The sequence below is a fragment of the Fringilla coelebs genome (genome assembly GCF_963513975.1).
Source record: "Fringilla coelebs genome assembly, chromosome: 9".
Taxonomy (NCBI): Eukaryota; Metazoa; Chordata; class Aves; order Passeriformes; family Fringillidae; genus Fringilla; species Fringilla coelebs.
Window position 1 is genome coordinate 18,301,246 of NC_140067.1, and position 26,585 is coordinate 18,327,830.

Genomic DNA, 26,585 nt, shown 5'->3' on the forward strand with positions numbered 1-26,585 from the left:
ATAAGAAATGTTATTTAGAATACACTCACACACATATTTGGATTAGCAATAGGTATTTTAACATAAGAACCTGTCAGGTTTTTTAAACATATGGGGCTTCATTCTGCTTTTACAACAATGTCAATCAGAAGTAAATGCAATTATATCACCATGAGATTCAAAAATCAGCTCTTTGCTTTCTTAACTACTTGTGTGGGCAAATCAGATGTTGAATACAGTCTTATCCTTTTAACTTACCAAGTGGGAACTCAAGACCTGAGATGACTCAAACGCTTAAAGAGAAGTATATCACCTATAAACATTTTTTCCTGAATGTCTGTGGCTAGCTTTTAAAGTGCATCATAACAACTTCAAAAATAGGGAAGTTTGTAATTTATGCTGAAACTCAAAAATGTTAAGTATGGCTTTATGCTGTGATTGTCTTAGGTGTGTTTTAAATATTACTATTAAGAAAAATATCCTACAATCTTTTCTAATAAATTAAAAATATATTAATGCCACTTAAGAATGTTAGATGCAAATGGTTGGCACAAAATGAAAAGGTTTGCAACAAATCTGAATTGAGCATGGAAAATATGTGAAAATTCTAAATTTCAGCATTACGCTTGTCAATTTCTAGCTTACATTCAAATTCAGCCTTTTTAGCTGAATTCCTTCCAGACAAAAAATTATGTGAGTCATTTACAAGATCACCAACAACCTTCCAAGGAGATAAAAAACAACCACAGAAATATGTAGCTGAATGGTATTTTACACAAGTATGTTACATATTTGCTTTTAAAAATCCTGTTTATTCAAGATGTGATATTCAAAAATGTTGAGTATTTCAGATACAGCCAACTTCAGATCCTCAGCAGTTTTGGAAACTCATGCTTGTGTGCTCTCCTTGTCTCTCTCTTGATAAATATTTGCAGGTATTTTCAGAAGAACAAGGTAAATAAAATAAAATTAGTAAAGAGCAAAACAGCTTCTCAAGTATGAAAAGAAACAGTTCTGATTTTTAACCCGTGTACAATTTGCATCCATTTTGTTTGACTGACTGTGTAATAGTTGCACTATGAATAGAAATTAGGTCCTCTCCAGTACTTACTGGTCACTATTAGAACAGCACACATTATGCTGAGAAGGAATGAACACTCCTACTTTTGGAAGCTATTTTTAATATAAAGGCTTACGTAGCAAATTCCTCAGTGTTGCAGTCTGTATGCTCTTTCAGAATTACACTTGAACTGCTCCTCAGTTATGCCAATCTAAGTGCACTATTAGTTTCAGTACAATACACAACAGTTTTCAGATTAAAAAAAACCTTAAAGACTGATTTACAAGTCTTTTATAAATAAGCTGCCCGAAATATTCAAGCTCAAGATTAATGTTCACACTTACACTTCATATATGTATATGCACTCTGACTACACTGTTTTAAACCAGACTCCAGAACAAAAAGACAGGAAAAAGAAACAACCCCTAAATACTGTGTAAAAAATCTCCAGATGGAAAGAAACCAAATACTTTAGACATAACTGAGAATCCTGCAGCCTACCAAGAACCAGTTTTAGACATGTATCTGGTTTTACCTTTGGTGGCCAGCTTTGTGTGCAGCCCTGAGGAAGGTAAGCCATTGCCAGCTTAGACTTTGTGGAACTTATGCCACGAGCTCAAGGCATTAGGCATAAAAGTTCCAGCCACGCTCACTCTTCTCCATGAGGGTGAATGGCGGAAAAAGTGATAACATGGGAAGAAAACTGCTGATCCTCTGTTTGTAAAAATCTGTCCTTCAGCACAGATGAGGTTTACTGACTCAATGTGCAACACCTCTGCATGACAGATCCTTCTGTCTTCCACTGATGAATTGTCACATTGTGCTCCACGCCTTGAGAGAACAGACTTCTCCATGAGAGACTCTCTGCAGAAAAGAGACTCCCACTGCAGAAGAAGTGCAGCATTTCTGTGATATTTAATGCTACAGGAAGAGTGGGACTAAACATTTCCCCAGAGGTTTAATTTTTTATCACGAACTTGTAAGAAGTTTTTCATTTCTAAAGTAGTAAACACAATCACAGAGAGAGAGAAGAAACATTTTACTTTTAGATTGTTGCTAAACTCTTGCTTTAAAAATGCAGTTACCTTCAGCATTTGGAATATTATTGGCCGAAATAACCAGAATTACTGATGGCAATAACAGATTTTTGAATGGTCCAAAGTGCCTCACTTGCAAATTCACTGGTGTCAAGATGCACATCTGCACCAGTTGAAGGTGGACATCTACCTGGTGCAGACTTCAGCTGTGACAGGAAAGCCCTTGGCTTATCAATAATGACTTTGTTAAAGCTCTCAGTCCTGGGATCTTTGGTCTCTCTTTCACTGTGTTCAAGCTGTGCTACATCTCTCCAGATGGATTCTTCCAGGGTGAAGATATGTCAAACCCTGACATCACCAGGGGTATGGACTGAGGAAAAAGAATGGTTGAATGCAGTCCTTTCCAGTTCCTCAGACAGCAATTTTGAAGCTTTTGAAGTTATTTGCGTACAAAGAAGTCTCCAGGCTTCTTTAAATGGGGTAGGGTAAAACTAAGTAGAGAGATGAGATCTGATCCTTAAGTTGAACACATCACAGAAATAGTTTTCCTCATGGACAAAGGAGGAAAGCCTGTTTTCCTGCTACTTAGATTTACATAATCATTTGTTCCTTTTTTTACAGCTAAATAACACATTTTCTGTAAAAAATTAAAATGGCATAACTACAGCATCTTAAAAGATAATAATTACATTTCATAGCACTTCTCTAGCATAGCCTTTTACCTCTCCTGCTAAACATTGCTGATTTTGTGCACTGATCTAAACATACAAAAATTATGAAACAATAAAGACTGTATTTCTTATTAAAATTCTTTCAGAAATATTGAACAAAATGAAGGATATAACTCCTAAGAATATGAAAACCGATAATAATATTTTTAAAACTATAAAACAAGAAAATAATTTAACTTAAGAGTGCTGTGTGCTAAGGAATCCCATAAAATGCTCATTTTTCTGTTCAAAAATGTAGTTAATAAAAGTTGTCTAATGCTGTTAAGTAGAAAGGCAAACAGTCCCTTTTATATTTGACATTAACAATCTGATCATTTGTCTCCCCAAAGAAAGCCCATACAGCTTTCATACAGACCACACAATAAAGAATAGTAATGTTTCTGTTTACTGAGATATCAACTGGCATTTCGTTGCAAGTCAATGGTCTATCTTTGCTACAGCATACTAGACCTCAATCTGGCATCTACAAATGTCAAGAGTATAAAAAAAAATTATAGGATGGAAATCAAAAGCATGTTCTAAATTCCTAAAAACTAAACAAAGTTCACCTAGACATATTTGCTGCAGAAATCAGTACAATATTCAGCTGTCAATCTTGAAAAACAATGAGGGAGTGATGCTGTCAGTAGGACAGGATAATAACATTTCAAGCAGATGTTCAGGCGGGGCTCTAATTCTCACTGAACTCCCTTGGTAAGCATTTAATTTCTTTATCATATGCAAGCTAGGCAAATTGTACTTCATCAAAACTGTATTGTGAAATATTAATATTTCATATTATAGCAAAACTCCATAGAATAACCTTTGTCATATTAAGAACATCAGAATTTCAAATGTCATGGTTCTGCATTTTAATGCATCTTAAATAGCTTTTTGGCTTGGCACCATAAATTATAACTAGTTTAATCTAAATTACTATGCTGTAATATCATACAAAAATATACATTTTGTAGTACAGATTCACTTCTGTGAAATACTAATGTTATGGAAAACAATGCATCATTGTACTATGATTTTTTACCACCTTCAATTATGAAGCGAGGTGCACACAGTGCAAATGTACAGAGAGAGAACTAGCTGGAGCCTGAATATGTATATTGTAATAACAGCACATAGAAATGCAACATATACTGGGCAAATTAATTAATTCTCTGCCAGCAATCATTTTTATTTAGAAATTATCCTGAAAATGTATTGTAAAATTTTCATCTGTAAACTACATAAACATATATTATGGCTAGAAAGTTTCATCCGCTATGGTTTAGTTCAGATTTAATTTAGTTTTAATTGTAGCTTTGTTTTTAAAATCATCCATGCAACTTGTTCCATATGTAATGAAGAAAATTAAAGATTAAAAATGAAGTTAGTCTGCATGTTGATTTCTGCTGGTTCTCATAATAAAGGCAACTGTTTCTGCATTATTGAAAGCGACAGCATCACAAATCAATGCATGCCACAACAAAATAAAGACAGATGTATCTGATTAATCAGAATTAAATTTTAGAAGCGAAGGAAGCATCTAAAAATCAAAGCAAACATTTCTGCTAACCCAGTTGTTTTTTCATCTTTCTAAACAGCCTGTACAATGCAGTGAGAGAACAACAAAGCCTGAATTCAGCTGATAAAACCCTAATTTCTGCTATAAACTCCTCACTGTGGTAGTGAATATGGCATAGGAATGTACACACCTCACATAACCTTTGACTAGTTTTGATACCATGTTTATACAAACTTTCTGATTACAGGTTTTAATACAAATTTTGTGTTCTAAACAATACTGACTAATAAATTCTTAGTAAATAAACCAGCTCACTATAACACTTCTCCTAAAACCCTCCCACTCACAGTTATGTTTCTAATTAATGCAGTATGTGTCATTCTGCGTGTAGTTTTCTGTTCATCTGAGCTCTAAAAGAGGTAATAATTGGTATCCATTTATTGTGGACTATATGATATGCAGCTCCCCATTTCCCTTCAGTACCTTGCAAACAGAATTCACAAATAACATAGCTGCATACAGTTATCTGAGCAAGACAGAAATACTATTTGAACCAACAGAGCAATGAGCTATTGATCCTGCAGTCAAAAAGGGAAGACATGAATGTAGAAAAATGTGTGTGAAGAGACACTTCTATTCTGCTGCCATTTGTCTTTCCTAGTGATTGTCCATTTCAAAAGCAGTTATTCCCTTTTCTGGAAGAAATCAAATCTAGTTGATACTAAAGCAGCGGTGCAAAGATGTTTAATTTAATAAATAAAATTCTACAAGTCACTATCTCCCTCCCAGATACCGTCAGACACATACAGGTAAAATCCCCTGTGATTAATATTTGCTCTACACTATAATATCCAGCACCTTCTAAAGTATGTAGAGTGCTGTATATTTCGAAGTATAAATACCCTAAAGGAATTTCAGCTATTTCTTACGTTAGCTTTTTTGTAGGCTTCAACAACACTACAGTAGTATGCAAGCACAATCTTTGCTGAATCACTCCCAGTTGAAATGCTTACCCTACAAACAGAAAATGCTACAAAGGTTGTCATGAAGACAATTACGAGCAAGGTACGTGGGTGTTTAAAAAGGGAGCGAGCACGGCACCAAACAGTGCGCTGTGTGCTAACTCCCTCTGGGCAGCATCTGAAGCTTTCAAGGTGAGGCCAAAACACATGGGGATTAGAAAGATTAGGGGAGTAAATTACAGTCCAGAGGCTGAACTCCAGCACTGCTACCCAACAGCTCCTCTGTACAAGGCAGCACATGGGCTGCAGGGATCCCTGGCCTTGTGTTTCAGAAGAGCTTTCTGTGCTAGATGATGGAAGAGAGAAAAGTAGAAGTAGCTCATATGAAATAAATCCTGTGTCTTACAGGAATCACAGCCCTCCAGCCTGAGTCCTTTTTATCTCTATCCTTGGATCCCCTTCTTCCAAGATTTATCATGCTTTTCTCTCTGACCTTATTATCACACCATAGTTATGCATGGAAATTTGTGATTGGTCTGTATATGCTTTTCACCACTCATATGTCACTCATATGTAGCCTGCATCAGTCCCTCTCCCTGAAGTGACAGAGGATGCCCATGGTAAACAGGGAATTCACTGGTTTCCCCTATCAGTGTCTGAACACAGTGGTGAATTCAGTCACTGGTTCTCAAAAAGGGAGATTTTCTCCTGCTGCTAAGTTCCCCATGGCCACAGAGGCAGGTTATGGTTGGCAAATCAGAAGGAAGCCCATCAGTTAAGCCTTACCAGGACAGATAAAATGAGGAGACGAGGGAAGAACACAGAATCCTACTTGCACCATATACAACCAAGGCTGAAGTGGAAAAGTTTCAGCTGCCAAAAATTGTGCTCAGAAAGCTTTCTCCCTTCCCAGAAGCTCATCTACTCTTGGGAACTGTACTGTCTGGGGAGCTGCTCCCCCTCCTTCCACCAACTCCACAGGCTTAGATCACGAAATCTTTGCTCTTGACCCTGCTGTGTAGTTTGCTTTGACTAGCTGACAGTGCAGGACAGCTCAGTCTGAAATCCCCACTGTTGGTACCACAGCCCAAGAGAGCATTCTGCTCCCTGCTAAAAACTCTACAAGATTTATGTCTACATAATCAGAAGCTAAATTAGCAAAATAAAAAAATCAGCACATTGTGGCAACCTAAAATATTTCAAATTCTCTACCAACAACTTGTTCTCGCATTAAGTCAACAAGAGTGGTCTTTCCGTAATACTCAGTTCATATAGGAACTGCAGTAGCCTACTGAGCTTTTCTTCTCATTTGAAATAGTTATTTTTGAAGTATTAAGTACCATGGTAGTCTGATAAATAAAAGCAATTTCACTTCTGCAGCACCTCTCAGCCAAGCATCTCAAATCATGCCACAAATACACCTGTAGGAAGTGCAGTACTAGGAAGAACACAATAATGGAAAAACTAGGCAGCACTTGGGTGGGACACAGTTCTACTAGACACAAAACCATTCAATAGCAGAACATTAGAAGGAAGCTTAAGCAGAAATAACAATCACTGAAATAGAATTCACTAGATAACACTTTTCCGGAGTTACTAACTTAAATAATACCTGCAATGTCTTATTGCAACAAATACTTTAAAAAAAACTTGAAAGATCTTCCTCTGAGTCACACCTCCAGAGCACGGCATCCAGTGGAACACTTCACAGTCGCCATTTCAGAAATGACTCAGAGTCTGCTGCTTAGTATAGCACCAACATCACTTCCTACAACATGCATGTCTTTCCTCCTGAACTCCCACCCAAGCTGGAACTCAGCCTGTGTCTGTTTAGCTCTCGAGATGCACAGTAATCAACGTGCAGTCTGGCAGGACTGCCAGCATACCAGCAATAAAACTGATAAAAAAATAAGTCTCAGTACTTGCTATGGGCTGGCTGTAGCCTAGACACTGAATAATTACAGCTGATGGTATGTTATACATGTAAGTCAGTTGTAAACATACTTGAATGACATTTATGTTGTAAAAAGTGTTTTAACAAGAAGCCCTGGGAACTAGATTGGAATCTCCACTGTAATCCAGATGAACACTTACTTCCCCTTGGCTACCTCAGGTGTAAGAGACAGCAGAATCCAGCCTGACATATTTTGCAGTACTCTGCAGCAATACAGCATTTTGTTCTTGACCTTTCCCATACAAGAGGGGCACCCTCTATAGTTAATTAACCTGTGGTACTTACCCATGGAAAGTTGTGGAAGAGGAATAAATCCACCTTCTCTGCTCTGCTCCATCCATCAGTACTCTCATATATCCCCCCTCTGAACCAAGAATAAAAGGCCCTTGTATTCAAATTAAATTCAAAAGCTTTCTTCAGCCCACACTACTCTGTGTTACTGGTTAACAATACATGGCTGTTACTCACACTGTTACTGAGGCCTATGTTCAAGGATTCACCTTTTCTTCCTCTCTCCACAAGTCAAACCATATCTACATCTCAGCTCAAAACCTCTTTCTTTTTCCTGTGATCTGTTTATCAAAGCAGTTATTTTCTTTCACTTTCTAAACATCTTGCTCAGTCTCACTTCATCATTTTGAATGTAGCAAAAAGAAGTTGCAATTCTCCTGCATTCAAACAAGCAATTATACACTTAAAACTACACAAAATGCTTTTTATAAGGTGCCACACTGAGCCATAGGCTTAAAGACTTAATTCAAACTCCTTCCTCCTCCACTACATGTTACTGAAGGTTGATGTCACTGTGTTCTTCTGTCCATAGGCTTGGTTTTATGCTGCCTCCATCCTTCTCTTCCACTTCCCACCCAGCCTCCCCCTTGCAGCCACATGACCACATTGCAACTGCACCTCCAGTTCAATGGCTTATCTTGGCAGCCTCTGGCTTCGAATCCGTCTTTCATGAGTTATGTGACAAAGCTGTTACTCATTCCCTTTACATTCTGATCCTTCACAGAAAACATTTTCACTGCAGTATTTTAAAAAAACATTTTTTTCATTTACTTGTTGACTAATATTAGAAGTTGGGGCAATATAAGGGAAGAATGTAACAACAAACAGAACCAGAAATTGTGTCACTGCACTGTGGAAAGCTCACAGACTAGCTGAACTACACAATGCACCATAACCATTCTCTGCTATTTCATGCTAGTTGGATACAACAGAACCATTCCCCAAAGATTCAGATTTTTCAATTATACAAAGATATGGTTACATGAAAAATACACATAAAATATTAAAAAATTAAAAAATATTTCCTCACCTTATCCAGGGAGAATGTTTTAGTGACAGCAAAGCCCCATCCAGCTTCAAATGCTCTTCGAATCATTGAAGAACTAGTAGCAGGGGTTGCACTGGCAAGGCCAAAAGGATTTGGAAACTTCAGTCCAGCCATTTCTACACTGATATCCACTAAATCTATAGGAGTATAGAAGAGAGGTAGTTCTGGTACTGTAGAAACTGCAACACCATGTAAGGACTGTAAAACAAACAAACAAACAAACAAACAAACAATAACACTAAACCACTGAATTTTTTTTTAATCTATTTTTAAAAAATTTATTATTAATCCTGATAAGGGAATAATAAATATGTAATAACCCAAAGTTCATGTACTCTATTTTGTGTTCAAACTTGCAAATCAGCAAAACATGCAAACACCTATGTATCATCTTCAGCCCAAACAGTCTTAATGCTGAAATCCTGAAATACTATGCTATGCTGGAAATAACACTGACAGTAACAAAAATAATTAAGAAAAAGTTACTTTACATCCTGTGCTGATAAGCCTGGTTAAGTCCAAAGGTTTTTTCAGCCCTTCTGAAGAGCCATCTCTATTCTCTACAGCAGTCAGTAACAGTGAGATTGAAAAAACCCAGGGTATGAAGACAGACCCTTTCTAGTTCTCTTCTCAGGTGCAATCTATAAAAAGTGTAAGAAATTGTGAAAAATAAGGGAAAGCATCATGTGGAGGATCACTCAGCCCTAACTCTATATATTCTGAACCTCTGAACCTTTTTCCCCCACTTTGAAAGATTTTTATACAGCCTACACAATGGCATACCCATGCAAAACTAATGTTGGGTTTATATTTAAATGTAGTAGCATGAATATACTTCAAGACTGAAAAAGTTAGTGCCTGATTGCCATCAAAAACATCATACACATTATGGCTGTGCCACCACAGTCACTTTTGTTTTCATAAAGAGGCTTACTCTGAAGAGTCAGTGAAAAGCATTCAATGTATATAATATAATAATATAAAAATTGCAGAGAGAAAAGCTTTTTCCATATGGATACTGAACAGCATCCTGATCAGGCTGTGGTGGGTAGAATTTAAATCTTTGTTCACTCAAATGGTTGACTCAATAAAATCACAAAGAAACAAAGCAGGAACTTCTAACACAGAGAGGGCCTACACTGTCTGTGCTCCTACTAAGATCCTAGCTAAGAGCACAGCAGTTTCTTCTATCTTTAAAAAGAAGACTTTTTTCTGCAGGACAAAAAGAACCAGTACTTGAAGTTTGGAGAAGACTTTCAGTAGCAGACTAAAAACCTCAGCCACTCAGAAATTGCTGCCTTTTGGGTTTTTTGAATTTGATTTTTTTTTTTTTTTTAAAGGGAACTTACTTGATCAGTTTTTACCTGTGAAAACTAAGAAAGCAAAGATGGGATGAGGAGTTTTTTGTCTTTTTTTGTGCCTTTTATTTCCTAGGCTGAGAGTTTGTGCCTGTTTTGTTTTGGGGTTGTATGGATTCCCCTCACACTATTCTGACCCCAGATCTTCGAATCTTTAGAAAAAGAGGACACATTTTGAGAGTCAAATTTTCTGATGGCTTAAAGCACTGAAAGCAGTGAAATTGTCCTAACCTGAATGATGTGAACCTGAATGGGTCTCTAATGGTGGACATTTTGAGAAAAGATAATTTCTAAAGACTCCTTACACTTGGGACCAAACTGGTTTCAGTATCCTGATCTCTTTGAGGTGGAGACCAGTGCAGTTACACTTCATAAAAAGCCAAACATGCCCCATTTCTTCTTTCCTGAGTGCTCACTGCTTCCTCCATGTCATACCCCACAGGGCTATTTTTCTACACCAGGAGAATCTGAGTTCTTCGAAAACCAAACAGCCTGGCATTCTACATCTCAAAAGCTTTTGTTAACTGGCAATTAAAAAAAAAAAAAGGGAGGGGGAGGGGGAATTTTGTCTTTTTATTACTTTGAGTTTGATTTCATCCTTTTAACTGTTTTTTGCTTTTTTTTTTTTTTTTTAGTTTTTCTTAACTAATATTTCAACTGCAAAATGTTGTTTGCAATGCCAAACCAGAAAATCCTGGATCACACGATTCAAATTAAAGCGTTTTTTTAAATGCTAGCACTTTTGTCTCCTCATACCTGAAAGTGGGGACATCTGCTGAAATCAATACTGATATATTGAAATTTTACAAAAAAATCTTTGATTTTCATTCTTACAGAAGACAGACTTAGGGGAAACTGTTTGGTCAACTCCACTCTGCACATGTGTGAGCAATAAGTGCAATTTTCTACTTTGAATTAATGTGCTATTCAGAATCATTCAAATGTTCTCTGTGAATACATTTCAGTCTGAGGATTGATCACAAACAATTCACAGCTCGTACAACTGTAAATATAATTTGCTATAGACAAATAGGCAGAGAGTGCTGAAAATGAAGCTGAAGTTCCATTGTACTGTTTCTTTGCCCAAGCAGGACAATTAAATCTCTAAAAATTGTTCTCACCTAAAATGAACGCTGCTTGAAAGTGATTCCTAGCAACCTTTCTATGGTAAAATAGAAAATATATCCTATACAAGACAAAACAAAAAAAAAAAGCACCAAAGCAGTGAAAGACTTTTGAAGCACATGGATGAAAATAACCCATGTATGAAACATATGAATAGGCCTTGCCTCCTGCACGCCATCCTTTAAACCAGTCTAAAACCACTTCCCAAGCTATACATAGGGGCCCATTTCTCCTGCCTTACTTCCCCTCCAAAGAGCAGAACCACAAAGAATTCCACCCACATGCACTCAGGCCCCACAATATTTGCCTAATGGATTGCTGATGATGAGGTCACCCAAGCAGAGGTGGCAGGGAGAGAAATACGGAAGGTTTCAATGGAATAAACCAAGTATCTAAAAACACACAGGGGCAGGATGCAGCTGAAGGTTCAGTAGTCAGTGGCAATACATCTTTGGAGATTTATCTCCCACCTTCCCATCGCTTCCTTTTTTGCTGTTTCTTTCCTTTCATCCCAATGCTTATAAAATAAATATATTTTATAAGCCTTGATGCATTGTTTTCTACAAAGAAAAATTTTTGGCAAACAAAAATGGTATATAGCTTCCCGAATGTGAAATCATCTTTATAATGAAGGATTTCCCTGACATTGCACAAACAAATAGGTAGAGAAAGCCTGCAGGCAAGAGTTTATTTATAATAACTCTTCTGTTGATTTTCAGAAGTAGAGGACAAAACATGTGGTCCATTCTTCCTCTTAATTTGATGCCAACCAGTTGAGCTACCAATATTGCAGGTACTTCTTGCAATCATGACAATTTTTTGGAGACCAGAACAGGATGGTGAAAAATCCCCAGCACATTGCAAGCAATGGGTCTACTTCACCCTAAACAGGGTAAAGGACTGGCCTGAAGGCAAAAGCACACGAGCTGCAGAGCAGGGCTGAGAGACAGAAACTCAGCTTTAGACCCGATGCAATTTTTGACATTAATTTTCTTTAGATGGAGAAAATTCCTAACCAGCGTGATATGGTCTAACTACATTTTCTGGCCTTTAACAAAGACAGACTGTGAAAGCAAGCAGTTGTATTACTGTTATTTTTCACAGAGAGCCTTCTCCACAAGTCCTAGTGCCTGGAAGAGTTTTCCTGAATACTTCCATCTTACTCAGGCTTTCTCCATTTTGAAGTCTGATCTTAAAACATGTCTTTTCTCCCTTGCTTCTGCTATCCTCTCTCCATTAATTAACTTGGTGGTAAATATGTTTATATTATTTCATACAATCTCTGAAGGGTTGTGGTTGGAAGGACATGTGGGGACTATCTTGATCAGCATTCTTGCTACAGCAGGTTTGCTCAGGGCTCGGTCCACTTTGAAGGAGATTTTCTCAGCTCCTTTCTGGCTTTCTCTTTCTGTAACAGACATATTGCTTATTCAGGAGCAAGCAACTATATTACCAGGCTTCCCGAACCTGCCTTTAATTCACCTTTTTTGCAAATGGTGCTTTGTTGCTGCCTGCTAGTGTTTCGTACGTTGTTCTAGCTAAACAAAGGAGCATTCATTTTTTTCCTGCAGTTATCCTGAAAAGAAACAGACAACGTAACTAATGGCTTCAAATTCAGGCTTCCTGGGAACCTCTCAATTCTGGTATTGATTATGAAATAATGTATATTCATGCTCAATAATGTATAATGCATGCTCAAGGAATATATGAGAATGGTCGATCTTGATAACGAATCAACACTATACTCTTCAGAGACAAAGCCCATATATTTTCTGACAGCATAGGTAAAGAAAAAATAGAAAATATACAATAGTGGTTCAAAATAACACTGTGATGTGCTCAAAATTCATCTTGAATAATGTCTTAGTGAAGTGCAATTTATATCAGTTGGGATCTAGGCCTCTAGTCTCTAAACGCATCATGTACATTTTGGTCTAGGAAAAATATAAAAGAAACTTCCACAGTGGAAGGTTACAGCAAAGAAGAAAATAGATTTAAATAAAAGAAAATTTACTGTGATTTAGAAAAAAAAGTCACTTTCAAAGAGGGATTTTAGTGAGAAGAAGATGGCAGCTTGACTGTCATATATGGGAAAATAGCCCACAGGTAAGTGCATGAATAGAGCAGGAGTGAAGCATTAGGACTGGCACAGTCATCCAAGATGAAAATACTGGAACTGTCTTTACTCTCAAGATAGGCATAGAAAATTAAAAGTTAGTCCTGCAATAATTGTGAGTTACCCTGAATAAAACTATTATACAACTAAATCCATTCACATATGAAAAAGAAATGAATGGTAACTGAGGCCAAAGAAGAGAACAGCAGCCTGTATTACTTCTGCACAGGATCATAAAGTCACAGGATCATAAAGTTGGACAAAAGCAAAGGTTCCCATTCCCAAACTAAATAAATCACTAAGATCACTTAATTGAAATTTTTATGTCATTCATGGAATAACAAAAGAAGGTTGCATTGTGAGAAAATGCGAGTAGTAGAAAGTTGCATGAATTGGGCTGATTCTGTTTGGACCTCTAAAGACTTGCAAGGAATGGTTCTAGGAAGACTAACTGTATTTCCTGACAGGTTCTACTACAGCTATCCTTAGTTAGGCTTTGACCGGTCATGTTTATAGAAACTAACCTGACACAGCTGCAGGCAACAATTTTTGAGATGAACCTATGCCTCATATAGTGGGAGGAATATGTTAAGAGGCAGGAGATATTTAGGCAACTAATGATGGAAAGTTTCCAGCATAAGAGCAGCCAAGAAGCTTCTGTAAATAACTCTCAGTATTGAACATAAGGCATTTCTGCTGAAGAGTCCTGGAGTCTGGATCTCACGCCTGACTTGACCACGTGCCAGAGCTTGCAGTGACTGGAGTTTCAGGGCACATATCAGCCCCATCTGTTCGCTTAGCCTTTTGCCTGGAGTAGGCTGGGATACAAGCAGCGTGCTGTTCAAACACTGCATTCTGCAAGTAGTCAGGATGGTGGGTTTGAGCTACACTCTTTGACATTGTCTTGGACTAGTTGAGAAATCCTATGGAATAGTTTTATTCTGATGAAGACTGACTGTATCATTTATAGATCCTGGTGCTGAGATAGTCGGTGATTTTGGAAATGGCTACCTACTTCTTAACTGAAACACAGTTTCAGTACATTTATTTAAAATTTAATGTGTACTTGATTCAGACACTCAGTTCACAGGATGGCTGCCTGCTTTAGAATCTCACAGCAGAGAGAAAGCAAGGTGGTGTGCAAGGGTATTTTTTGGAAGTTTCCAGAATACAGCTCAGCTCTGAACTGAGTGCATGCACACACATATGAGCACAAAGGCAGGCACACGTGCACACACCTGTCCTATAAACAGCAGGGTAATACAATCCTTCCCATATCCTTCTCTAAACAACTTCTTTAAAAACAAACTCTTCCAGTCACTAAAATTTCTACCAGCTCCAAACACTGGTGAAGTAAATTGCCAAATTACAGCATTTTGCACCACAGCAACCAGATTTTACAAGGGCTGCACACCCAAATAAATGCCCTTGGGCAACCCATTCATCTAACAGCTGGAAAGGTGACACTTGACATTTGGAAACTTTCCTGTGAAGATTGCTGTAAGGCTTTCCCATTAGCTTCCTGGTGAGACTGTAAGGTTGAATAAACTGCCTTGAAACCTGCAAAGGGTAACAGAAATGCTCTAATATCACAAGTCTGCTTGATTTAAAATTCTAATTCTCAAGTCATGACTATTCAGATTTTTTTCCAAAGTATTAAACACCTTCCAGAGGGGAAGAATAGAAAAAAAAAAAGCAGCATGATTAAGGAGGGTTGCCTGTATTTCTAACAGGTTGAATAAGGAGACAGAAAGGAGGAGATACCTTCTCTCCCCTACTACAGTTACCCAAAATCACTGCGCATTGAGAAATTAAGGAAGCAGGTCAGGGATTAAAGATGTTTCACACTCAGCATTTTCATAGGGTCTAAGAAGGCAGGACACAAACAGTGCTTTAGAACAAGTGCGAAAAAATATGCACAGATACTAACAACAAGCTTTCAGTTGAAGTATTTTTAGGAAGTGAAATCAGACCCCAACAGCATGAAATTGCACAAACATGCAATCAGAGAGGCTTTGAGCAGATGGATGGGGGAGAAAGACATTGAGCTGTTACAGTCCCAACTTCAGTTGTTCAAATCTCTTTATGTGGGAGAATGAATCATGTATCATGTTTCTTAAAAGTTCCCTGCACTACGAACACACTTTTTGTCAGTGGGTTCTCCAGGCTGTGTCTCTGTCTCGGGAGGTTTCTATTCAGCTCCTCTAGACTTCGTGCTCATCTACTAGAAAAATTAGGGCAGAGTCAGAAACATGCAAGGAGAACCAAAGGGAGACATGTGGTTACCAGGTTTTTCAAGTCTGTATGTATTACATTTCTCAGGTAAATTCTCCTTTTGCATTATTTGCCTCTGTGCATTTAATGTTTAGTTTTTGTCAAGCTCTTGTATCCAGTTTATCAGTCTCATCAGAGCAAACTTGGGTTCCAGTGTAGATAACCTGAGCACTCTGTAAACTGTTAGTAAACTAAAAATGTCTTCCCCAGGTAAGAACATTGGCAGTGTAGTTAATTTTTACTTTATGCACTACTGGAAGATTTTACTTTTTAATACTTATGGAGCTCATTCCTTTTTGCCAATTACCCAATCAGGGCCTCTGTTTGCAGTGTCTGTTGTGCAGCGAGGCTTACTACCCTTGAGTGGAATTTAGACCTGGGGCCAGGAAAACATTGCTTGAATTTTAGTGTTAAGATAATTTAAGAAAGCTGGGTTCATCTACCCAAACTCTAATATGTGATCGAAGATGAATTAATCTGTAATGTTCTAATCACCAGATAATCTAGGTACTATTTCTCAAAATTTGTATAATGAATCAAAACCACAATGAAAGTATTTTTTGAAATATCTAAAAGCAGAAAAAACTGGGAAAGAGAAAAATACTTTTGAAGAAGTCACCTGGATGTATCTGTGCATGTACCAGGAAGCTTGTTTGCCATCGTTCACGGATTCCACGGTGGTGTTGGCAAGACCAGCAACATCGCCCCCTGCAAACACCCAGGGCTCACTTGTTTGCATCGTTTCTGGGTCTACTTCAGGGAGACCCCATCTGTTAAACTTGATAGGTGCCATGGCCTCTCTGACTGTAATTAAATAAATGACAAATACGTTAATAAAAGAAAGAAAAAACTGTTGCTAAAATCTGTCAAATATATGCTGACAACAATAAGAAAATTTAATGCAGAGAAAGATATCTCTCATTAAAGTCAAAGCTATCCTGACTTAATATTCAAACTCCGAACATCCTGGAAGGAAGGCTCACTTCAAAACTTGTTACACATATTACAAATAAAACCACAATCAAAATCAAATTAGAAGAAGACAATATCTTTTGTATCTTTTCAGTATAACTTCTGAATTTTTTTTAGAGCATGCATTAAGACACCTTAATCTTTTCCATGCTGTTAAGAAACAGCACATATAGGCATTTTGCACATGAAATATTATTATCCTCCAAATAATGTAGATGGGAAAATAAAAAAAATATTTTTATACTGCTTGGCATTATATAAATGTCATTAAGTACACATAAACGCTCAGAAGAATATTCTGTAAATATTTTTTAAATTACTACACTCTCAAGGCACTTCAAAGTAGCTCCATTAAGAGAATAATCTTTGCAATAAATAGTTTTAGCAAATTTTGATGGCATGTATCAAAATGGGGGCGAGGGGGGAGGGGGAGCTATATAGCTTTGTCTGCAGTAACAGAACATGCTGCAATAAAATGCAGTTTAAAATTGCAATGTCCCTCAGGGACATACCACTGGCAGATGCAGATTGCCAAGGTCAATTAAACTGATGTAGTTGCACTGTCATAAATGTAAAAGAGAAACCTGCCAGTTTAAGATGAAGATTTCTCCAATACAAAGGGCAAAGTCATGGTATTGTCCCAGGACACACCTCAGTACAGAGCAAGCTTCAAGCACAGCTTTCCCACACATCACAGTGATGGGATTTTCATCCAAAGCTCTGTGTCTCCTTTCACCTCCAAATCATATATTAGAAATGTATTTCAAAGTGTAGGCTATATATAATCAGGAGCAAAATAATTAAACAGGAAGCAAGGCACAAACATTGTCACCTATTTGTCCCACCAACACTCTCCTCCTCAACCTTGGCATTTACAAACATATCCAGAGGACTCAAATTCAAAGGATTTTTTGCAACTTGTTCAGAAGTCTGAGTCAGAGAAGACAGTTTTAAGCTGAAAGCTTGTAGCAGATTTTCTACCAGAAGTATTTAATCTATCTGCAAGACCTATTGCCTGCACAGTCTCTCCCACCTGGCATATACATGTGGCTTAAATCGACAAAAATAATATTTGGGTAGCAACAAAGTCAAAAACTTTTGAAATAATTTACTGTAAAAATATCTAAATTACTGAAAGATCACATGGAACACGATTTTCAGACTGAGACATTTTTCATCTGAAAAATGAGGGGTTTGGTTTGTTTGGGTTTGGGCTTTTTTCTGTTTGTGTGGGTTTTTTTAAAGGAAAGAGTTGGGTGATAGCAGTTTTATCAAAAATCCTTCAGAAATCAATACATTAACTTTCTCTTTGTGCCTCAGACTGTCTGTACTTCAAGAAAGCTTTTGATCATCTTATATTTGTCATATATAGGATAACTTATTGCATCCAGTTGGTACCATCTCAGCATGTGGTCTAGACGGCTCTCACAAGTTGAATATGTACAGGCTTGTAAAGACATGTTTGGAAAAAAACAGAGGAAAACTTGGTACTGCAGGATTTGGTAGTGGGGATTTAACAGATGACTTCTGTCTGAGACAGGACTGAAACACAGTAAAGGTGTGTGAGGACAACATGCTGTCGAAAATGTAGTTTTTCAAAAGAAATTATGTAAAACTGGGAGCTCTGACTACTTATTTCATTTTGTGGAAAAATAGGGTATTACTTCTGTTATCCTGTATCTATTACATTTCTCCAATCTCTTTGAATTGCTTTGTTCCAAAATAGCTGTCTGGACATAATTATACCAAAAGCTTTTTGAGTGTGAAAAATGCCCAACATATCTTCACCTGAAACATCTCCCCAGGCCTGGGGATTTGTCTGCCTGAACAGTATTTTTAAAATTGAGAAAGAACATTTCCCTGGTGGCAAGGTTGACATGGTATCCAACTGCTATATATTTCTTTCTTATAATCTCCAAGATTTAGGTTATATAAAAAAAGGACATGGTTCAAAAGCATTTTATATAAGAGCTCCTAACATCCTCACAATTTGGATCTGATACCTGGTGCAGCTGGGAGGCTGAAGGGAGCACGTCCCAGACGACCTGCACAAAGAAGGGGAGAACTTCTGTCTTCAGAAAGGGAAGTCCCTTCTCTGCCCCTGCAAGGGTTAGAGAGAGCCCAAGAGCTAAATGTGAGCTTAAACTATTGGTTCTCTGAATTGGTGTTGGGCACTGAACAACAAGCAAACCAGATATTTTATGTTTGGTGCATTATTTGGGACAGAGGTAAAAAGTATCTTTAAATCCTTCACCCTCTCAGTTTCCATCTTCAAAACTAACATATCTTTTCTCTTGAAAATTCAAACTGCAATCCTGTGTTTGTGCTGCCATCTCCTCCCCAGCCTAGTGAGATATTATATATCATTTGAAAAGATCCTTCTGGATGAAAGACAGCATACAATTTAATTATTCTACTGCTATCAAGTGATGCTAACAGAACACCAAACAAAAGGACAGTGCTGAATATATTTTCCAAATTCACTATATTCACAGAGCAAACAAACACAAATGGAAACACAGCAGCAAATTATAGCATTTGCAAAAACAATATTAAAATATAAGTGAATACAGAAAAAATATTTTAATTAACAAAACAAATCAAATGGAAAAGATTCCTCAAATAAAGCTTTAAAAGTGAGTCTCTGTGTGACTGCCATGACTAATTATGCATCTATGTAATGTGTGTTCAATTTGGGCTTATTTAAATAGCAGAAATGCTCATTAGCTGCAGTATATCTGTGAAGCTTCAATAAACAGTTTAATGGTTTTTATGTTTAACCAATTTGGTAAGTTCCTATAATTTTAGCTTTAGTAGCTCATTAATGTTATTTTTGATATCCATCTTACAGAATTCCTTTAAAGTGAATAGTAGCATTACTTCTGAAAAATACAAATATACAGTAACTTTCTTAATCTGAAATGTATAACTGCAGCTGTCACATGCACTAACAGATTAACTGCTGACACTGCCCAGTCTAAATGCCCAGCAAATAAAGAAAGGCACAATCATGCTTTCAACCTTCTCTACCCCACTACTGTCCTGAACAGTAAGAAATGGTTTGACAGGATAAGGCTGGGTCCAGTTACAGTGTGAGCGGGTCCTGCTGCCAGCTGCCACTGACTTTGTTTTCTGTCACCAGCAAGCAGAAGGGTCTGATGTGTATCAACTCAAAGAGTAGAATTTCTGCCCTGAGTAAACAGGGCTTTAGAAATCATCACAAAGCCACTTTTTGATATTGGGAATGGGTAATGACTTCAGAGCATGGAACTGCTGCACCCAAACTCGTTCAGTAAACCTATTTGTGGAGAAAAATCCTATTCCAAATGACTCAGCAGGAAAACCCCTATCTATTTCAATAGGAATCTTTTGAATGTATATAACTTTCAGTTTTACATAACTGAAAGCTTTTTTACAACTCTGGTGCCTCAAAGCCTGTTGGTTCAAGGCAGATGCTGGGCTAGCAGGCAGATGCCCGGGCATTCCCAGCTGGGGTATCACAGCCTCCCCTCCCACCTTTACTCTTTCATTAGGTAGTCAAGGCTTCAGTGCTCTGAGGTCAAAGTTAGCCAGCTGTCTGAGCAGGCTCTATGAAGAAACACAGCAGTCCTCCCAAGTTCCAGAACTCCTGGTTTCTGTGCCATTTGGAGTTCTATATTTGATCAAAGGAAAACTAATATCTTTTCCACTTATGAGATCAGAGCTCTGCAAACTTTTTTTATTTGTTCCCTAGCAAATGCTTCTCAAACTGTAGACATGAAAATTAACTATGAGTGGGTTAAAGCATAAAATTGTAAACAACTTGGGAAAAGTTATCTTTACTGTATGCTGAACTATTCTAGGGGAGCAGTAAGGATGGGTTTTGCTGCTGCAGTTTCCAAGAAAGATGACAGTTGTACTAAAAGTAAAATCAAAAGATCTGGAAGTTGGGACTAATTCCTGGAATTAAGAAATAAAGTTTTGCCCTTCAGTCAATGATGCAACAGCTAGCTACTACCAACATTTTCATAAAACATATTTTGGTTCACAAATAACTTACTACTTCTGGGATTTTTTTACTAAGGTGGTACTTTGATTTTGCTTGGATATTTTTTCATTTCTCTTTTTTGCTGTTCCAATAAAATAAAACAGATATTATCATGCTAAGATTCAGTGTTCTGGTTACATGTGAATTCTTCTTCTTTACTGCTGCCTGCTAAGCAGAGTGTCAAACTAAACTTAGGTTGCCAGTCCCCTATCCTGGCTTAGTCCTTTGCTCTGCACTGAATTTTGTAGTGCGTTTTGAGCACTATTTTCCACACTTTCTCCATGGTTCTCATTGTAAATTCAAGAAAATAAATCTGTACAGAGGCATTTGTTACAAAATTTTTCAGTCCTAAATTGTTGTTCCCTCTGCTTATCAGAATGAAATAGATCAGAAAAGAGTCATTCAAAGTTCAGACTTTAAACCCAATGGGACTGGTGTTAAGTAGGATGCAGAGGCTGAACACAGTGTGAGGGAGCACTCAGAATTGCAAGTGTACATGTTGAGTAGTTGCAATTAGGAATGGTGACAGAAGATATTTCAGTAATTCACTAGCACATTGTAAGCCTCACAAATAACAAACTAAGCAAAACAGCAATAGCCAAAGAAAAAGTACAAAATTCCTCTCACAGCTCTTGATTTTTGTGGGTCAGTTATGGTGGCTTGAAGGCCCTGGTAAGGTTTGCAGTTAAAATAAATCAGCTTGTACTTGCAAAAAAAAAATTTCTTCAAGAAGAAGCAAAATATTTTTCCTACTCCATCTGCAGTAGTTGGATTTGAACAATTTGTTGGGCTGGTTTTTTACTGGTTTTAGTAAAATGGTAACCTTCTTGAAACAGTCTAGAAGGCAACTCCCCTGTTTCATCTATAAGCATAAAATCAAAGTAGGAGCAAAGTTTTTAAAGTAAATGATGCATTTATGTGATTCCCAATGGGAGGATGAATAGCCACCAGAGCTGTTGCTTAAAAACGCCATCAGCATTTTATCTTAACAAAATCAAAAAAGACTAAATACCTGTTGTGAACACATGGAATCTCAGTTGCAAATTTAATAGTTACCATGCAAGAATAGGAAACATCTTGTTGAGGATAATAGACCAGAAAAAACTTTCTAACCTATGAGCTATTTCTGCTCAGTCACCCACACACTTATGGCTTCTTACAAAACTTTCCAACATGAGCATCAAGGCTGCCCTGAACACTTTGTTGAACTGGGGCTAAGTCTAATTTTAATCTCTCTGGTTTTGACAGTATTTTCTTTATTCTTTTATCAGAAGAACCAGCTTTTGTAGGATATAAGCTGCTATCTTAGCCCATACCAATACTGCATTTGCAGTTCCCCGAGGTGCCTTACAAATTAGGTCAATTGATAGAGCTCTTTGTATGAGCAGCAATTAACATGTTTATTCAACCTGCACCTGAGTCACCCAGTCAAAGAATAATTGAGACCAGAAGGGCCCTCTGGAGGTTACCTATTCCATTCCCTTCAAAGTTAGATCAAGTTCCAACTCAAATCAGTTTGCTCATGGCATTGTCCAGTTTTGAGTACCTCAAGTATTTGCATCTCCATATTTTGATGGGGAATACCTGAATATTTTCATCTCTTGAATACAGAAGTGTACTTCATTTAGAAAACCCAATCAATCACAAAAACAAAAAACCACAACAAGAAACTAAAATGATGTTTTGATGGTTTTTTTTTTAAATTTCTAATTTATTTTTGTTATGTACTCTGAAATAGTCTGGAGTTTTGATTGTAATCCAGCTCAATGGTGAAAAGCAAATTTGACTTTCATTAAGACAACTTTAAAAAAAGACTTAAAAGCAACTGAAATGGTATGCTCAAAATAAGCACTTTATGCACTCAAGTCTTAGTTTCTTTCCACTTTCACAGCATCCAAAACAAATGACTTGCATTTTTCCTTTTTATTGATTGCTCTTCTAACAGCAGTTTCACCCAAAATACAGCATGAAACTGAGGTGTTTTGCTCACCCCCAAAGTAAATGACTCTATTCTCTAATGATCAGCTCACTGCATGACTGTTCCCCTCCCATTTTATGTTCCTATTTAAGAACTTCTCAACAATTAATTTAGCCTGTGAATGTGCCCTAGGAAATACAAGTCTGGCACAGTACTATGGCACAGTACTTACTTGCTGCTTAGCACAGTAAGTTTAATCTTTTAATTGAGATAATTTTTAACGTGGGAGAAAACAGAATCACTCCTGTATCATGGGGTCTATGAATCACAACAAAATATATTGATTGAATAGGTTAATATTGAGATTCTAGAAACCCTTCCAAAACCCCTAAACACAGGGTTTTAAAAGCAAAACTACCAACAAAACCAAAAAAATTTGCCAAAATTCTCAGTTGATCAACACCATATTCAGAGTAGTTAATGAATCTCTTAAAAAAAACCCTTAAATCATCTTCTTGAATCCTGGAGGTTAGACTGAGCTCTGAAATATGACCCACACAAATGCCAGTCTTTCCACAGCAATACAAGAAAAATGGCAGTCTGTTCTCTCCTGTGCCCTGTAGAGCAGGAGGCAGCAGCAGGCCAGCAGGCAGCCCTGAGTAATGAGCTGGGAGTAGTCACTGTCTAGAAACAGCCTAGGATGCAAGAAACTGCCCCAAAGCATTAGTAGCACACACAAGATAGGACTGCTCCTGGTATTCACTTCACATGTTCCTCAAAATACCAGGCTGATCTTTACTTTTACTGTCGGAGAGGGTTTAGACTCTTCTCATGGTTGCAGGATGGTTTACCACTGTATACAACGGGATGTTGATCAGGGAGTGCTGAGTACATCATTCAGGTTTAGAGCCTTCTCACATCACTTGCGATTTACCATTTTATTTGATTGCAAAGATTCATTAAAGTGCATCACACTAAGAAATTTTGAATACCAAATTTTCTGGTTTTGAGCAATCTGAGTCATTTGCCAAGTCCTCTTTCAGAGCATTAATACCCCAAAGGACCATGACAACATGTCATGAGTTAACTGGAGGGCATGACCATGCCCTGGAGAGGCAGGCACCTTGTTCACCAAGACTTTCAGAATCTGCTAACCTAGATGACCGTCTCCAAGCCAAAGACCTTCTCATTCTATCAATGTGTCTTCTGCTGAGTCAGTGTTTTTATTCTGAGGCACATTCAATGTATGTGTGCCTCAGAACCTGAGTGTCAGAGGAGAACAGTCTAAACACTGCTCAGTTCCCATGCTGTTGACTGTATTCATGTTCATCTCTCTGCTAAATGGAGACAATTCATCCAATCTCTGAAATGTCATCAGTGTGCCAATTTCTGTATCTTTAACACAGAATGAAGTAATTGCTAATTTAGAAGACTAAACCTTGTAAAGTGCAACTAAGAAATATTTTGTAAGAGAGACGTCTCAGTTCTCTTGTATATGCACGAGAAATAAGTAATACCCAGACCAGCTGAACCAGAATAATGAATGCTTCAATGTCTGTATAATTTGCAAAGTTAAAAAAAAAAATATTTCAGAGATCAGATCAGTTCAACTTAAAGATGTAACATAATGAGTTTCTCTAGAGTTAATTAATGAGACCAGAAGAAATTCCCAAGAGTTTCTTTGAGATCCCACTTGCACTGAGAAGAAAAATATATGCTGAGGAACTGTACCTTAATGCTGAGTTCCAGCTCTATAGAGCGATATACAGAGAACAGACCCCCAAGTCTTGTTCTAAAAGGTGTACCTGAAGGACAAACTCCTGTAAGAGGACCAGCAGTCCCTTGGCCGAGTACCCTCCAGAAGATGCATTTGACGAAGCTGTTAAAGGACAGGACGTGCAGCTGAAAGAGCAATCTGCACTTGCATTAGTCAGGGTTACCTCTGTCGTCACTTAGAACGGAGCCGAAGGCGCTGATCACCACGTTGGCTTTCAGACGGACAACCTGATCCTCATCTTCTCTCCAGCTTCCATCGCTGTCTTGCTCCGTTCGAACAAATTCCATAGCAACAATTTGTCCACCTTTAAGAACAACTTTCCGAGGAGAGAGGAAAGGCAGAAATTCACACTTCTCTTCTTTTGCAAGTTCCATCTGTAGAGTAGAAGCAATAAAATGTATAACTTCAACATGCTGGATTTTCATGGAAAAAACCACCAAACAAACCAACCAGGAAACATTTTTTGATTCAAGATGTTACCATGGATATAGCAGAAATCAGCCTTGTCCAGTATGCAGACAGTCATCTTACTGTCAGCTTCAGAGCCTCTCATGCTATCAAATCAAGCAGTGGCAGTAAGTAAACTTTCAAGGCAAATATTTCTTAAACATATTTTCTTATTTCTCCAATATATTTTTTAATTTTTCTGTTACTTTGAATATGTTTAACTTCTTTTAGCGCAAAAGACTTCTCTTACATAAATATCTGTGTCTTTCAAGAAGTGGCCTAGTATTAACTTAGTCCATGCCCTGCTTGGTGCTTACTATGATTTTAAGATATTATTACATGCTGACTACCATATACAAGCAACAGTTTTCTGAGTGACAATCCAGACTTAAGAATCTTCTGAATCTCTGCCATGGTAAAACTGCTTAAGTCAATCGTCTTCAGAATTCGACTGTCTCTATTTACACAATTTTTTTGAACATGTAATATCCCACCTGACATGATTCATGGCTATTAGTAAATGAAGCTACTAAATGAATTAGTAAATGCAGCTACTTTTATTTTACTCTTTTCAAGATCCACTGCATGACTGCATGAGTAGAAACATTGACAACTTTAAGAAATTTACCCAGGCTTCTATGAAAGATTTTGGTTCAGATTATAGTAAGAATCTGAATAGCACATGAGTCTGTGCAATGGCTTCAGTAATCTCATTGCGTCTAGAACTCTTGACTGAAGTGCAACAGAAGTAAATCATGCACCAAGACACCCTCTATTACTTTCTTTGCAGTTCCATTTCCCTTCTGGAAGATCTAAGGTGTCCACATTCTTGAAACAGACAACCAATCTACTGTAAATCTCATGATAAAGATGCATTAGATGGTGTGCTATTCTCAAGTATATAAAAGTGTAATGTACCAAATAAATGAAAACAGAAAAAGACCACCAAAATAAGAAAAAAATATCTGAAAAAACTCCTGTAGTATTGAGGAAGCAGAATAATTTCAAAATGTGCAGATGACCTAATAAATGCCAAAGTACAAAGCCAAACTAAACACCAAATGGAACGCTGAAATATGTGATGAATAGCATTGCTTCACTGTCATTGGCAGTGATTTGAAGCCAAAATCATTGTAAGTAATTTTCTCACCAAAAAGAAAGGAAAGGTAAGAAAGAAAGAAAGCTTTTTATAGGCTCACAAGGCAATGTCAGAAGCACTGAAATTCCTTAAACAACAGCCAGAAGATATCATTATAGGATCTAACCATGATCTAAAGAGCTACTTACAATTCTGTAATGGCTTTTGATTCCAATATTGAAAATTTTAGTTAATTTCATAACTTACAAGAAATTCTAACCCCTGCTTGCAAATACATCTCTCTACCTTGTCAGGGAACAGATACAACAGTGGAAAACTATTTAAATACAGAGTATACAAAGTGAGCCTCAGATATTTAATAGACATTCATACATTTTAAGAGCATTTCTATAAAAAAAACCTTTAGCAGATGTCTGCTAAGTACATACAGCATGCTTTCAGGCCACATAGAAGTACCTAAGATGCCTTCTCAGAAATGCTGCTATTCAATTTTACCTCTTCTGGGACAGCCCTGATATGAGTGAATCCCTTCCTGAAGACCACGAACACACGACGAGCTCCGCAGCGCAGAGCAGATGTTGCACAGTCAAAAGCAGTGTCTCCTGCCCCGAGCACAATCACAGTTCCATGGATTGGTGGCAACGCAGAGTGACAGGCACACATCCCTGAAAGATAAAAGGAAAGGCCCATTTTCAAGTAGAGATGCCATTTCTGCCTGACAGCTCAAAAGGTACTTGTACTCAAAGCAGTGTAAAATTGCATCTTACAGTTTCCAAGCATGGAGTGTCACTATCAAATTATTCTGCTCCACTGAAAGACAGTTTTATTCCTCCTTTAAAGACATGCTCATATACATAATTTCATAGTCAGTACTCTAAGCAGCTGCATCTTTCTATTGAGAAAGAATTCAAA

At 37.5% G+C, this 26,585-nt stretch overlaps 1 protein-coding gene across 2 annotated transcripts in view; it reads right to left on the reverse strand.

The window, feature by feature from the left end:
• Positions 1-26,585, reverse strand: part of DPYD (dihydropyrimidine dehydrogenase) — a 335,424-nt gene that overhangs the window by 152,664 nt on the left and 156,175 nt on the right. The window contains exons 10-13 of one of the 2 annotated variants that reach the window (XM_084211420.1): positions 26,169-26,338; positions 24,291-24,501; positions 16,053-16,237; positions 8,543-8,758 (exon numbers count right to left, since the gene is read on the reverse strand). In XM_084211420.1, coding sequence (XP_084067546.1) covers positions 8,543-8,758; positions 16,053-16,237; positions 24,291-24,501; positions 26,169-26,338 — 782 coding nt within the window. The remainder of the gene's footprint in view (positions 1-8,542; positions 8,759-16,052; positions 16,238-24,290; positions 24,502-26,168; positions 26,339-26,585) is intronic. The other variant, XM_084211421.1, reaches the window with a different exon arrangement.